This window comes from Pyxicephalus adspersus, chromosome 9 (genome assembly GCF_032062135.1).
Source record: "Pyxicephalus adspersus chromosome 9, UCB_Pads_2.0, whole genome shotgun sequence".
NCBI lineage: Eukaryota > Metazoa > Chordata > Amphibia > Anura > Pyxicephalidae > Pyxicephalus > Pyxicephalus adspersus.
In genome coordinates, this window is record NC_092866.1 from 53,914,030 (window position 1) to 53,927,143 (window position 13,114).

The window sequence follows — 13,114 nt, forward strand, 5'->3', positions numbered from 1 at the left end:
TAAAACCTTAGCCATCCGCGCTGCCCATATGCTAGCCATACCTGTGTCAATATTGTAACAAGTTTAAAAAAATAGCCGTCAGCAGTCTGTAAATTGGGATATAAATTGCATCCCATTTTCAAACAACTTGATGACTATACACTTCAAATGGCAGTGGTAATTGATTGAAGTCACTTTGGTGCCAGTTAAAAAAGGCATTTATAATCAATTTCCATGCCAACTTTATTCGGTTGCTGGAAAGCAGAAAATGATGTAAACCATGGGTGGCAGATTGCTGTGGACTGTTCAACTTAATACAGTACATATCATTAAAATCCTATAGAAAATCTTTCTCAATTGCAACAAAACTGAAATGTTTAAGGCCGGCTTTGGTCTAAAACTGGCAATTACATAGCAAGGTCTCTTTAAACTCGGCACATATGTTACAACGTGATTGTAGCTGATACCGTGATATGTAGCCCTACCTATAAAACTCATACCATTTATATCCATCAGGAAGGTGCTGTTCTACATACGTTTTGGTAGATCTAAAGCAGTTTGAGCAATTAGATTTCCCAACGTTAGGGCCTACCCTAACAATCTATTGAGTTTTGATCCAATCAGATAGGCTCTTGCCCTACATAGCTGTTGCTTGACCTAAATAGGATTTTGCCATCAGACAGCAGTGTGTAAGGATAAAGAAATCTTTTTTTCTATAGTTTTAGGGATTTTTTGTGGCAAAAACAAGTAATATCAATATGATGTTGGCTGTTCTTGCCACTAAAAAATTCCTAAAACTATAGAAAAAACTTTTCTTTACCTCCAGTTAAACAACATACAGAAATGTGGCCTTATGGTATCCACTGATACTCAATTCCTAGTGTGTAGGGGTAGTTTAAGTTTTACAGCCATGAAATATGACGATTTACCGTTGAGTTTGGATGCAATCAGGTAGTCCTTTGCCCCACGTAGTTATTGGACCTAACCGAGATTGTATAATCAAGTTGTCATTAATATGGTCACCCTTTACCTTACTCTACCCATTTGGCTCTACACTACCCATATTTTGCTGGCATGAGGCAGGTGTAGCATACAGAAAAAAAATACGTACAGTTTTTCCAACCAATCACAGCCCAGTGCTGCTCCTTACCTGTGTGCGTGGGGCCTGCGGGAACAGGTTCAGGGTAGTAGGCCTTTTGGGTCTGTAGGTGTCCATCAATGGAGGCAGAAATGGCTTGGGGTCCACAGGGGGTCTCGTCTCCTCTTCAGGGATCTGGCCAGCATCGATCAGGTCCAACTGCAGCATCTCCGCCTGGATCCGACTGGCAGCTCCCCCCCCTCCTGGGGCAGGACCAGGCTCAGCACGCAGGCGGCTCTGGGGGATCAGGAGACAGAGTCATGGGACCAGGGGGAGGGAGAGGGACACACAGTGACATCATCTGCTGGGAGAATGAGCAGGGTGGGTGAATGGCATGAATGCCCAGGGTGGGGGGCAGAGAGGGACAATGTTTAAATGTCCCCAAGGAGCAAAGTGTAACAATAACAGCAAAGCACAAATTGATGGAGCAGAAGCATGAAGGACAGACAGACCTAGTGACAGAGGGGATGGAGGAGAAACCAGTGGAGCAGAGGAACAGCATGAAAAAGAGGAGAACTACATCATTCACCGGAGTGACACAGACATTGGAGGACCAACACTCAAGCAGAATAGTAATTAGCAATACATATAGATGAGGGAAGAGAGAGAGGCAGATGGACAATACGGAGGGGGATCAACAGACAACACCAAGCACCACCTGCTAACCCAGCCAGGGACATGTGCTGGAAATTGAGACTTCAAGGAAACAAGACATCAGACGCACATTACTGACACCAAACACTAATCTCATTTATTATAGCTCCATGCAAACAAACACCACTACAAAACAAAACTCCATAACAAAAATGCATAACAAAAGTAAGTGCACCCTAACATTACCCTCATTAGATATGGGAAGTACTGGGCAACATTCTGGGACAATCAGGAATCTTTTGATGTGCACAGTTATGTCAATCAACAGCATGGAAGTGATGTCTTCCAGTGGTGCTGCTTCCATATTATTGGCCAATCACAGGCTAAAGACAGGTGGGTGACCCCAAACGGTATTGCTTAACTGCTCTGTAGAAAAAATTGGTCACCAACCTACCTGCCTATACTATCTGTATACCAAGGTTGACTGAACAGAATTACAAATCTATTGGTAGGTAAAACCATTTATACATGGTTCTAAAGCCCAAACTAAAAGGCAGTGAATCTGACACTCACCAAATATTCTCTGGTGGAAAATCAATCACTGCCATTGAAAGTACATTCTCCACCAGGGAATGTTGGCTGAATGTCAGATCTCCTGCTTTATAAATAGACCCCAGATTTTTATAAATTCACAAGGGATTTGCATACCTTTTAGGTTTTTTATAGATGATGTTGTCCCGGTTATGGAGATTTGTTTTTTCTATTTGTCCAATGACCAATGTCACTGGGGGTCAGTGACAAAATTTTAAGCTGTCACATTAAGGGGCTCTTTCCTGTTTGGAAACATTTTCCTTCACTTCCTGTTTTGTCTACAGAACAGGAAGTTCCAGGTAAATCCTCCCTAATGGAGCAAAGATGACCAAACAAGGAAATGATTCAATTCTTCCATTCTCTATCTAAATGAATAAAAGATGTGTGTTAATATTAATGTCAGCAACTGATTTATCAGTTTCTGAAATGTAGTAAACATTTGATACAGTAGACCCCCGTTTATCCCCCCGTTTTAAACGAAAATCCACAATACATGGATGCCCAACTTTCCCAAACTGCACGAATAGCCAAGCAGCCAATCAGTCCCGGTTGTGATTGGCTGCTGTCTATTTGTGCATCAATCGGAATGCCCCATTCATTAAATCAAAAAGAATGGGGCATTCCAATTGGCCAGACTTGTTCCTCCTTTAACTCCCAGCATCCCCACACTGCGCTTTCCAATACACTATCACAGGTTTGCAAAAAACGCGATATACCGGGAACTCAATTTTTTAACCGTGATATAGAGGGGGACTACTGTAAAAGAAAAGAACTGGCAGCCTTTACTATTTACACTCCTTTGAAAAGTACAGGTGCATTTTAACAGCAAACGCCTCTTCTCCAAGTCCTCCAGGCAGACTCTGTTCTAGAAATGTCCGCAACCAATCACATTGTCTCTGTGGTGCCACAAGTCCCCTATTGGCATGGAGCGCTGCAGAAAAGACACAAAAGCCTCAAGAAAGCCTGTGACATCTGTGGGGCTCCCTGCACTGCCATATGGGTAGCATATGAAATGAAGTGAGGGGTGGGAAAAGATATCAAAGGAATGATGGCAATGACTCAGCTAGGCAGCAGAGCCAATGCAAATTCTCTGCTCTGATTCTGGAGAACAGAGTCCTGCCGGAAGCTGCTTCTCTGACTGCCTTATGAATCCACAGAACTGGTGCTGAAACTTAAAGGGCAACTCCAGGCAAATAGACAGCCATACCAGTAGAAACCATCCTTTTTACCTGCTATTTTTAGAAATGAAAAAAATGAGCACTCTTCTGCATACCCTATGCTGCTACACCACATTTAAGCCCCTTGGACTACCTATAAATATTGGCAAATCTGAAAAACCTACCCTGAGCGTTCTTTCTCCTGCGAGACCACCTGCATATTCCACTGTCTATAGTCTTATGGTAAGGGTAACCTCATTACAGCCTGATTTCTGATATCAGCTGGCTGGAGGCAAATCAGGATGAAGGTACATCTAAGGAACGGAGTGCAACTTTAAAAAAAACATTTGGGTATAATAAAGGTTCATTTATAGTTATTGCCTGTTGATCTTCCTCAAGGTATATCTGGCCCTAAAGGTGAGTCATAAAAATTAGGCGCTGCCAGGTGCAGATGTATGATGAGTGGAATCTGTTGTAGTGGGGAATCTTGGGAGCTCTTGCAACCTGTGTGCCTACCGTATGCCATATGACTTTTGGAAAAGTCAGCTCTAAGAAACCCCCCAGCCTATCCCAAAATGCAACACATGGCCGCAATGTCTTGCGTAGAAATGCCCGCATTGGTTTATGAGATGTGCTGGGGACATTAGTCAGTGCCAGAATTTCCAAGGCCAGGGATTGCACACTGCAGGAGCCTCCTAGGAATCAGAGCTCCATCAACACCCTACAATGATGGATTGATCACCATATGGCAATATGCGGTCCTATTTTTTTGGGAGGGGGTTAATATTTCTCTAGGTTCATTATTGCTTTGACCCCATTAGAAATATTTGTTTTTTTTCCTTGCACACCTGTCCACACACATTATGTTTTTCTTCCACCTACCTTGCAGTGCCGGCTGTCATTGCAGTGCAAACTGATTCCACATTCATCGGTGATCTCGGTGATCTCTGATAAATCTTCATCTTCAAATTCTTCCAGCGTGATGTCATGTGTGAGCCTGGAAAAAATAACAACAGACATGAGGACATCTTCAGCTGGCCACAGACGCTGCAGCATTTATTAGACAATTAGTGCATATAATGCAAATTCCTATCAGCCGAATAAATGTGCGCTGTGCGGAGCCTCCCAAACCAACCCAACCAGTTTCATATTAGAGAGACAATATCTTTCTCTTGAGAAACCCCAACTTGAACATGGATTTATTTTTTTTTATCAATCCCGCTCTCAGATGTACTTTTGCTTTAAAGTCTCCTTCCCACCTTTATTCCCAGCCTGTGACTGTACAGTGAAAGAAGAAGCATGAGACTGAAGAGCTCATCTCTCTGTCACAATGCCCTCTCCTCCAATCAGCATGCATTGCAGCACATCCCTACATGCCTACTGTATCATATTTCCATTGAATCACATAAAAAGATTTAAATATCCACCCACTGGAGTATTTTCCTGCAATCATTCAATCCCCTGGCTGCAGTTTACACCTTGATCTTGGTATTAATAGCCCCAGCGATGTATAATGAGGCAGAATATCCCTAGGAGTACAATCCTGACCATATAATATATTTCATGGTGTGTTTCCATGACCCGTTCCGCCCAGGACACCATATTCTGCCAATATCTCTCTGATCTAATTAAAATGGGTTAAATTAAATAATTTGCTCATTAAATCCTCATCAACTACCTAATTAAACCCAGATTATTGTAATGGGAAAATAAGCAGGGAACAGGAACTGAAAACATTAGCTGCTCAGCCTTACTGAATACAGCAGTGCCAAGAGTGGGTACGGTGACCCAGAGCAACCAATCATTGCCCCTCGTCAGTGTACAGCAGAATTAATTTAATTTTGGATTGGTAATGGCCTTTGGCTTATAAAAATTTTTGATTAAGGTATTAAGAAATCAAAAATTTTTTTTTTTTGTTATCTGTTTTTTTTTCCATCTGTGGCCCAAGTGGGGAGATTTCCATCACTTCTAAGGATGAGCAACCTGATCAAATTCTACTAAAACCTTCAAATTTCAAGGTTGAAACCTGTTCTATGTGGAATATTTTTCAAAGCATGTTGTTTTCTGGAAAACACATTTTTTGTAAGACACTGCAGGCTTTTTAGGTAATTGCAAAGCCCCTGAATATGGTATTATTGTAGTGCATTTAGAAAGTAAGGGGATGCAGGAGATTGCAGCATTGGGAATGTTATTCTGTATATAGCACTAACATATTATACAGTGCTCTCCAAGGTGCATGGTCATGTGTTTCAGATGAGCTTACAAAGTAAAGACACTACTAGACAGTTATCAATGTTCAATTTTGGGAGAAGCTCATAAAACTACCACAATATTTTGGGGAATTCAGAAGAAATTAGTGCAAACACTAGGATTAAGTCATGAGCCATGTTGAAACCTACCCACTGAGCCACGAGCCACGTTGAAACCTACCCACTGAGCCATTAGCCCAATTGGACCCTACCTATTGAGCCATGCCACCTTGGACCATAGCCACTGAGCCATGAGCCATGAGCCACCATTCCTTCAGTTTTAACCAATTATTAAAAAAAAGGATCTTGTTAAACAGATGGCAACTATTCAAGTCACGGTGCTTTAACAAAGTCAATGTTATTCAGTTAGGATTCACATAAACTTTCTAGAGATCCCATCAGGTTAAAAGAAAATCAAGATCAACATTCCATGCAATAGGGTAGCTGTTTTACCCGTCTCTCTGGCAGTCAGTGTCCCCCACCTTTCCTCTGTTCTAGCATTCCAGCCTTTCAAGAATTCCAAGGCAACCTTTCTCAACCTTTCTACCAGGAAGGAGGAACCCAATAAACATTTTGCAGGTCTCCAGAAACCCTTATTAAAACCAATTTTTTTTTTTTTTTGGGCGGGGGGTCAAAAAAAAGGCTAGTGGAAGAAATGCCACCAAGCGGTAGAACGAAGAAATGCCACCTAGTGGTAGAATGAAGAAATGCCACCTAGTAGACGGTGGATAGGATAAAATACCACTTTTATAGACACCTAAAACATCATTAGAGTCATGCAGCTGGCTCTACCAAGTGGTTTTGACCCCAGAACTATTTAAGGCATCATTAATGGGAAGTCAGCTTCTGAAGGAACTCAGGGGTTTCATGGAAACCTGGTTCAGAAGGCATTCAGCCATGGGGTTGGAACAGGACAGGAAGAAATTATAGGACAAATGACAGGGACACAAGTAAATGACAAGCCCATAAATGTCAAAAGCTGAAGACCTTAATGGAGGAACAAAGGACAGGTAGGAGACATGAGCCCCAGGCAGGTAAGTATTGCCGGGACCTATAGTCTTAAATATTTTTACCTGACAGGGTCACTTAAAAACACTATGTATCTATGAATCAACAGCAAATATTTTATGTCAGGCATTATGTCATTCTTCCTTCCATTCCACAAATTGGAGATAAAAATGTTAATTTGTTGTACTTTGTAATTTAAAGTCCCCATAATAAATCAATGTCCTGCTTCTAATTAGGAGGCTCATTTTTTTTCCCTGGATTGGGGCACCCCAGAGCTATAAACCTCTTAGTCATCAGAAATCTCCTTCCATACATTATACATGGCTGCATACATCTGTTCATTCTCCTTTAATGCACAAAGCTCTTGGGCATTCATGCATTTGTTTCTGTCTCTGGCAGCCAGTCAGGACACAGACAGACAGTAAATCCCTAAAGCCAACGAGCAGTTCATGCAAATCTTTCAAAGACAAGAAAAAGCCACTGGGCTTGTTATCTTACACCGCCAGAACCGGGAAGATGCAAACTAGTCTTGGCCCTTTAGTGCAAATCAACAAGCAAAATTCACAGCAAAGTCACAGCACTCCCCATCTTTCCCAATTTGTGTCCCCGGTGACATTTAGGGGTCATGCCAGGTCTCTGAGTGCAACTCTGGGTATCAGTTGGTGCCCAAAGATTCTAAAGAGCGATATGTTACACACAGTAACATCAGAACCCTTTTTTGGGTATTTTACTTGCGCTGATAGGTTGTTGTGTGTACATAGACAGATCAAATTTTGCACTCGATTGGCCTATCCAATCAATTTTCCCAAAATATTTACATACATGTAGTATATTATACCCTTCTTTCGCTAATTAAAAGTGATTACAATTATAATTGCATTTGATTGATCATTTGCACAGGACATGTGCTTTGTACTTCTGATTTATATTAACCAGCATGTCTGATTTATCCAAAATCAATAGAAAACCAAAAATCAGTCACATGGGGTCACCTGTGTGCATCAGACCTGGACCATGGAGCCATGGAAGAAGGTGGCCTTGTCCGATGAATCACACTTTCTTTCTGAAAATGTGCTGGACAGCATGGGACACTTTTTACGGGTCTTGCCTTGGGAGGTGGTACAAAGGAAACCTACACAATATTAGGCAGGCACTTTTAAGGTGAAAAGAAATCGCTCCAAAAAAAAAGCAGAAATATCCCTTAGGTGTCACCAAAATTGGTGATTTTGGAAGATTTCCAATCCAGCCGAAAGATGTTGGATTTTTATCACTTTTTGTCCTGTTAGCCCCTTGGAAAGTAAGGAATACAGAAGAAAGATAGACTCTGATTGGCTGCCATTGTTTAATGAACTTTGCACAATATCATTGCTTTTTGCACTGATTTACATAACACGTGTACTGTGACCACAGTAAATGATATGTAGAACTGTGAGCAGTCTTGTTATTCTGGTAATGCACTGCAAAGTGGAGTCGCTGAAGTCGTGGCTGCCACCAAGTATCATTATTACCCTGATTTACTCACTAGAATACACCAAAGGTTAGCTGGCACAGAGCGCAAAATAGATATTATGAACATTTCCAATTTAGCAAGTCATAGTGCGGTAAAATCTCATTCTACTTCCTTCCACATTCTGTTCCCTTGCAGGATGGGGCTGTGGTCTGATATTTTATGTACAAACACAAGGGAACCTCTGATTCCAGGCTAAACTGTACAATTATCCAAGACACAAGAGTATGCTTTCTAGAATCCTGGTGTGCTTTGTATAATCCTTTCAGATCTGTCCAATAACCCATTGTGAATATTGTCACTGTACAGGAGCTTCCTGTAATACAGACCAGTCACTTCTGTTCTCTTTCCCGTGGCAGGATGACTTGTCATGTATCTGTTTTTGTAATGCTGAAAATGTTTCACAGCCAGGGTGCTTCTTTAGTTCTACCAGTGTAGGAAATACCCCAACATTTATATCCACACAGCCTAAACACCTTAATCCAATCACCTTGATATGTGACCTTGTTAATTGTCCAAGATCAGGAGGAGGGAAACCAGCATCATCCCATCCTTGGTGTCAGGAACTCTGCATAGGTATTAAAACTTCCAATTACATGGCTGAAGGTGTGAAATGCGGTGAAACCTCCATAATAGAGATCCCAAACAGTACTAAGGGTGGAAGACAGATGGTGTGGAAGGTCCCCACGCCTGTTCAGAGATGTTGAAGTAAATGGTTGGTGTTTTGACAAAGTTTCACATATTCAGCCATGTAATTCAAAGGTTTAAAAACTTTTCCAGACTTCCTGACACCAAGGATGGGATTATGCTAAGGAGAGAAAAATATAGTTGGTCTGTATATAGAATATAAAATATACTCTGCTTCTATGAAGAATAGTTACTGCTTGGTTTGACTGTTTTCAGAGACCAGCTGCAACAGAAACGTCTAGCAAGATGACCCTGAAAGCTGTGCACGGAATTTCAGACAAGAAAAAACTGATTTTTGCTCATCCTGCTCACCAGTAGTTCCAAATATCACCTAAGCTCATACCGCTGCTAAAGACAATGTGGGTGGCCATGTTTACTATTCTCAGCACTACAAAATTCTTTAATTAAATGTTGGAGAAAAAGGAGGATTCAATGACATTGTTTGCAAATAACACTAAGAAACTATTTCCTGATGAGGACACTTATAAAGACAAACATTATCATTAACATTGGCACTGGAATTAAAGCGGAATTCTGGTATTGTAGACAATAAAAGCCTCACTCCTAAAGCTACGTACACACATATAATGGGTATAATGGTTCTCGTCCGATTATTGGCTCAAGGCCGATATTGGACCAGAATCTGGCGCGTGTACAGCGCCCGTCGATTAATATTATTTACTGTCGTTTTTAGGTAAAAATAACAATCTTGGTTTATATTTGAGTATATATGGTAGTTTCCTCACCTGCCCTCATCCCTAAACACAACACAACACCTCTGTTTCATGGTACAGTGGTGTTGGTAGCAGCCATATCACATGGTTAGGTCATATGCTGTTAAGTGGTAGAGCTGTACAATTAGGAAATCAGTCATTTTGCTGCTATTAGTCAGTGAATCCATCATGAGAAATCTTCCTGGTTTGTTTTTTCAGCAATTACATGCTTATCTCCAGCTCTACACGCATCAAAGAAAAATGCCTTCATGAAAAACTTAAACAAGTAAGCGAAAGCAAGTCATTTTCAGCAATTTGGGTAATTCTTTTTAAACAGGAGTTTGTTTCTAGAAATTTTAATGGTTTGGCAAATTAAAAGGAGCAGAGAAAAAAACTGAAGGACAACTTTGCCAAACTTGAGGATGTCTGTGAGCTGTATTAAAGCGTTACAACATACACGTGTTGGGATAACCTTCAGGTCCAACGAGCTTTAGATTTCTGTTAATGGCATCAGTTTGGGACCTTCATGAGATCATTCAGAATCCATTAACTGGTGCATTTGACCTGTGGTTGGCCTTCTTTTTGAAGGTCTGCATTACTATAGATTTGTATGGGTAGGCACAAACCATATGACGCAAACAAAAGTCAACGGAGGCCCTTCAGGTGCTGATGTGTAGACAAGGCAGAGAAGTTACATTACTGCAAAAGGTTTGCAGGTAAGGGGACATATGTAGGGATCTGGGGATGCCCACTGCAGAAACATTGCATGGGCAAGGTGAGGATGCCGCTCCGTATTAATCATTTCTTACCGGGCACTGCATCACATTTATGCCTGAGATGTGCATTGCTATGTACAGCGTTAAAGCGTCAAGAAATACATCTTAAGGGTAATGCATGGTCAAATATATAAAAGAAATGTTTAAAATAATATTAAGCCCCATGTTTAAAATATAATAGTATACAACACTCAAATATCCAAGCACAAAGTGTGCACAGTAACCCATACCAACCAATATTCAAGCTTTAACAGCAAAATGCAGTCAGAACCATGGAAGCTGCTTGGTTGCTATGGGTTACAGCACACTGCAAACTGTTAATAATGAGCAATGTTATTGTCCTTTTGATTATTAGCAGAAGATTTGGGTCAATTTTACATTCTGCGTGTACACAACGCTATTTTTGCTGACACACAGAGCACCGTTCTGTTTACTAGGGCCTGCAATGACCTGCTTGCTACTTATTTATTAGGACAGGAAATGCGACATAAAATGCAGTGACCCCTAGCAATCAGAACAGTAAAACATCAATTCTGATTGGTCGCTATGGGTAACTGCCATGTTTAATAAGGCCCAAGTGCTAATTCGGCCCTGGCAACCAATCACAAGGTCATTTTTCATCCTTTATGAGCCATTATGAACCTTTGGGGTAAAAAAACGCTTTTATATAACACAGGCCTCTGAAAAACAAAAATTCAACCACACCCCTGCCCCAACCAACAATAGCTCAGAACATAGTTGCAACCCGAGTCGCATTTTCCTGGCCCAATCAATAAAAATGCCATCAGTTGCCAATGTTATTTAAATAAATGACTAGCATTTTTCTTTTTTTTTTTTTAGAAACAGCGACAACCTTTAAAAATATAAAATATATATCAAAGTGTGTACACCACTCACAGGCCATAACAACCCATCGCCATAGCAACCGGTCACCACCATTTTTTACGGACAATACAATCTGCATGTGCCCGTGTTTACATGGAATATACAGCCCAACTGTGGAAGAACTGCAAGTCCCAGCGATCCCTTCCAAGCCTGGAAGGGAACAATGATGTGATTTTTGGGGCAAGAAGCAGCCAATTACTGACAAGTTTTAAAAGAAGGCAAATTAAAGGAATAAGAGGGACACCCTGAAGCATGCAAACCCACGGGGACCCCCATCTGCGTCCATGATTACCTCATCCCCATCCAGGGTGACCCCAAATCAGTCCATTGTGACCGCCGTCCATAGTGACACCCATGCATGATTACCTCCACCCCCGTCCAGGGTGACCCCATTCATAATGAGCCCCATCCTACCATTTCTCCCACTGGTTCTCCAGCCAGCTGCCCTCATCCTCGCTGGATTCCATGTGCATGGAGCGCAGGCCTCCGCCTCACCCCGCTGGCTCTCTTTACTAAAATTATTAAGCTGCCTTCCCCGCCGCTGCGCATCTCCTGCTCATTAAAAATACATGGAAGCAAGTGTCTGACAGCAGCACAATCTGGACGGCGTTCGGTTTCACAGAGCAGCCAAGCTCTCTCTGGCGAGGGAGGGGGTAAGGGGGGTCGATAATCCATTGGAGAAACGCTGACTTCTCTCCTGCTGGCATTGAAAAGGTTAACAACACAGTGACCGAATGGGCATTGGGGGGACAGATCTGATCTGGTGATGAGGGTTAAAACTGCGTCCATACACGGTGTTCAAAGCGAACAATTGCTGGCGAATCATTGGATCGTCATTCGCTCAAAAAGCAAGCCATTCATCATGGAGGATTCATTCTGGCGAAGATCTGTCATCCTCTGCAGATCTGTAACAATTTGGGATTTGACCGACTGATGATCCATTCAGTTGGAAGTCCCAAAACACTGTACACACATGTACAATATTCTGCTCTTCCAATTGGAAAAAAAGATCAGAATTCCAATTGGATGTACTTGATCATTTTTGCATATGAAACAACTTGCAATTGAAATCTGCGTATACATCCAATCTATACAACTGGAAACCAAAAAAAAAAAAAAAATATATATATATATATATATATATATATAAATGATTGGTCAGCTGCTGAACTAATACTATCAGCATTTCTCTAACCAATTATCGACACCTCTTGGATTATCAGTTGGTCGAGAGTAATATTCCTGCAGATCTGCTCAAGTGTACTACGCTCATGTGTGTGTGAGCAATAAAAGTGCACAGAGAAGATCTCACGCTAGACATACACCATACAATCTGATTGTATGGTACAGTTTATTGTTAAAGCTCTCTGTACAATCTCAGTTTTTAGATACTTTCCATGCTATGACCCAACTAGATTTAATTACACCTATTAAGCCACAAACCTGAATAACACAAGGACATCCCTAAACAGTCCATTCAATTTGTATCCATTTAAACTGGCCCTTGCAGCCTTGCATGCTCAGATTGTAATATGTGTGGTCAGCTTTAGATTTACCATCCAATCTGGTGGTGTGGGGGAACTAATTGGATATCAACCTAATGGTCCTCTGATAGGCTGCCATACTACACAGTTGTGAGAATACCCATACACAGTAACTGGTAAACCTAAAAACAATTATGGAGAAATTGTACAATAAGATTGAGTGTGTATAGCCAGTTTAAAGAGAGAAAGGGCAAATAGATTGAATCATGAGTAATCACTTTTAGAGATCTTCCAGTACCAGCCAAAACTTGATAGGGAGAGGGTCAACAGAGTGTTTTTCATTACT

General features: G+C 41.4%; 1 protein-coding gene across 3 annotated transcripts in view; it reads right to left on the minus strand.

Annotated features, from left to right (window-relative positions):
- Nucleotides 1-13,114, minus strand: part of MAPK8IP1 (mitogen-activated protein kinase 8 interacting protein 1) — a 49,187-nt gene that overhangs the window by 18,742 nt on the left and 17,331 nt on the right. For 2 of the 3 annotated variants that reach the window (XM_072422066.1, XM_072422065.1), the window contains exons 2-3: nucleotides 4,342-4,456; nucleotides 1,130-1,354 (exon numbers count right to left, since the gene is read on the minus strand). In XM_072422066.1, the coding sequence (XP_072278167.1) occupies nucleotides 1,130-1,354; nucleotides 4,342-4,456 (340 nt within the window). Of the gene's footprint in view, nucleotides 1-1,129; nucleotides 1,355-4,341; nucleotides 4,457-11,698; nucleotides 11,846-13,114 lie in introns of those variants that run through there. The other variant, XM_072422067.1, reaches the window with a different exon arrangement.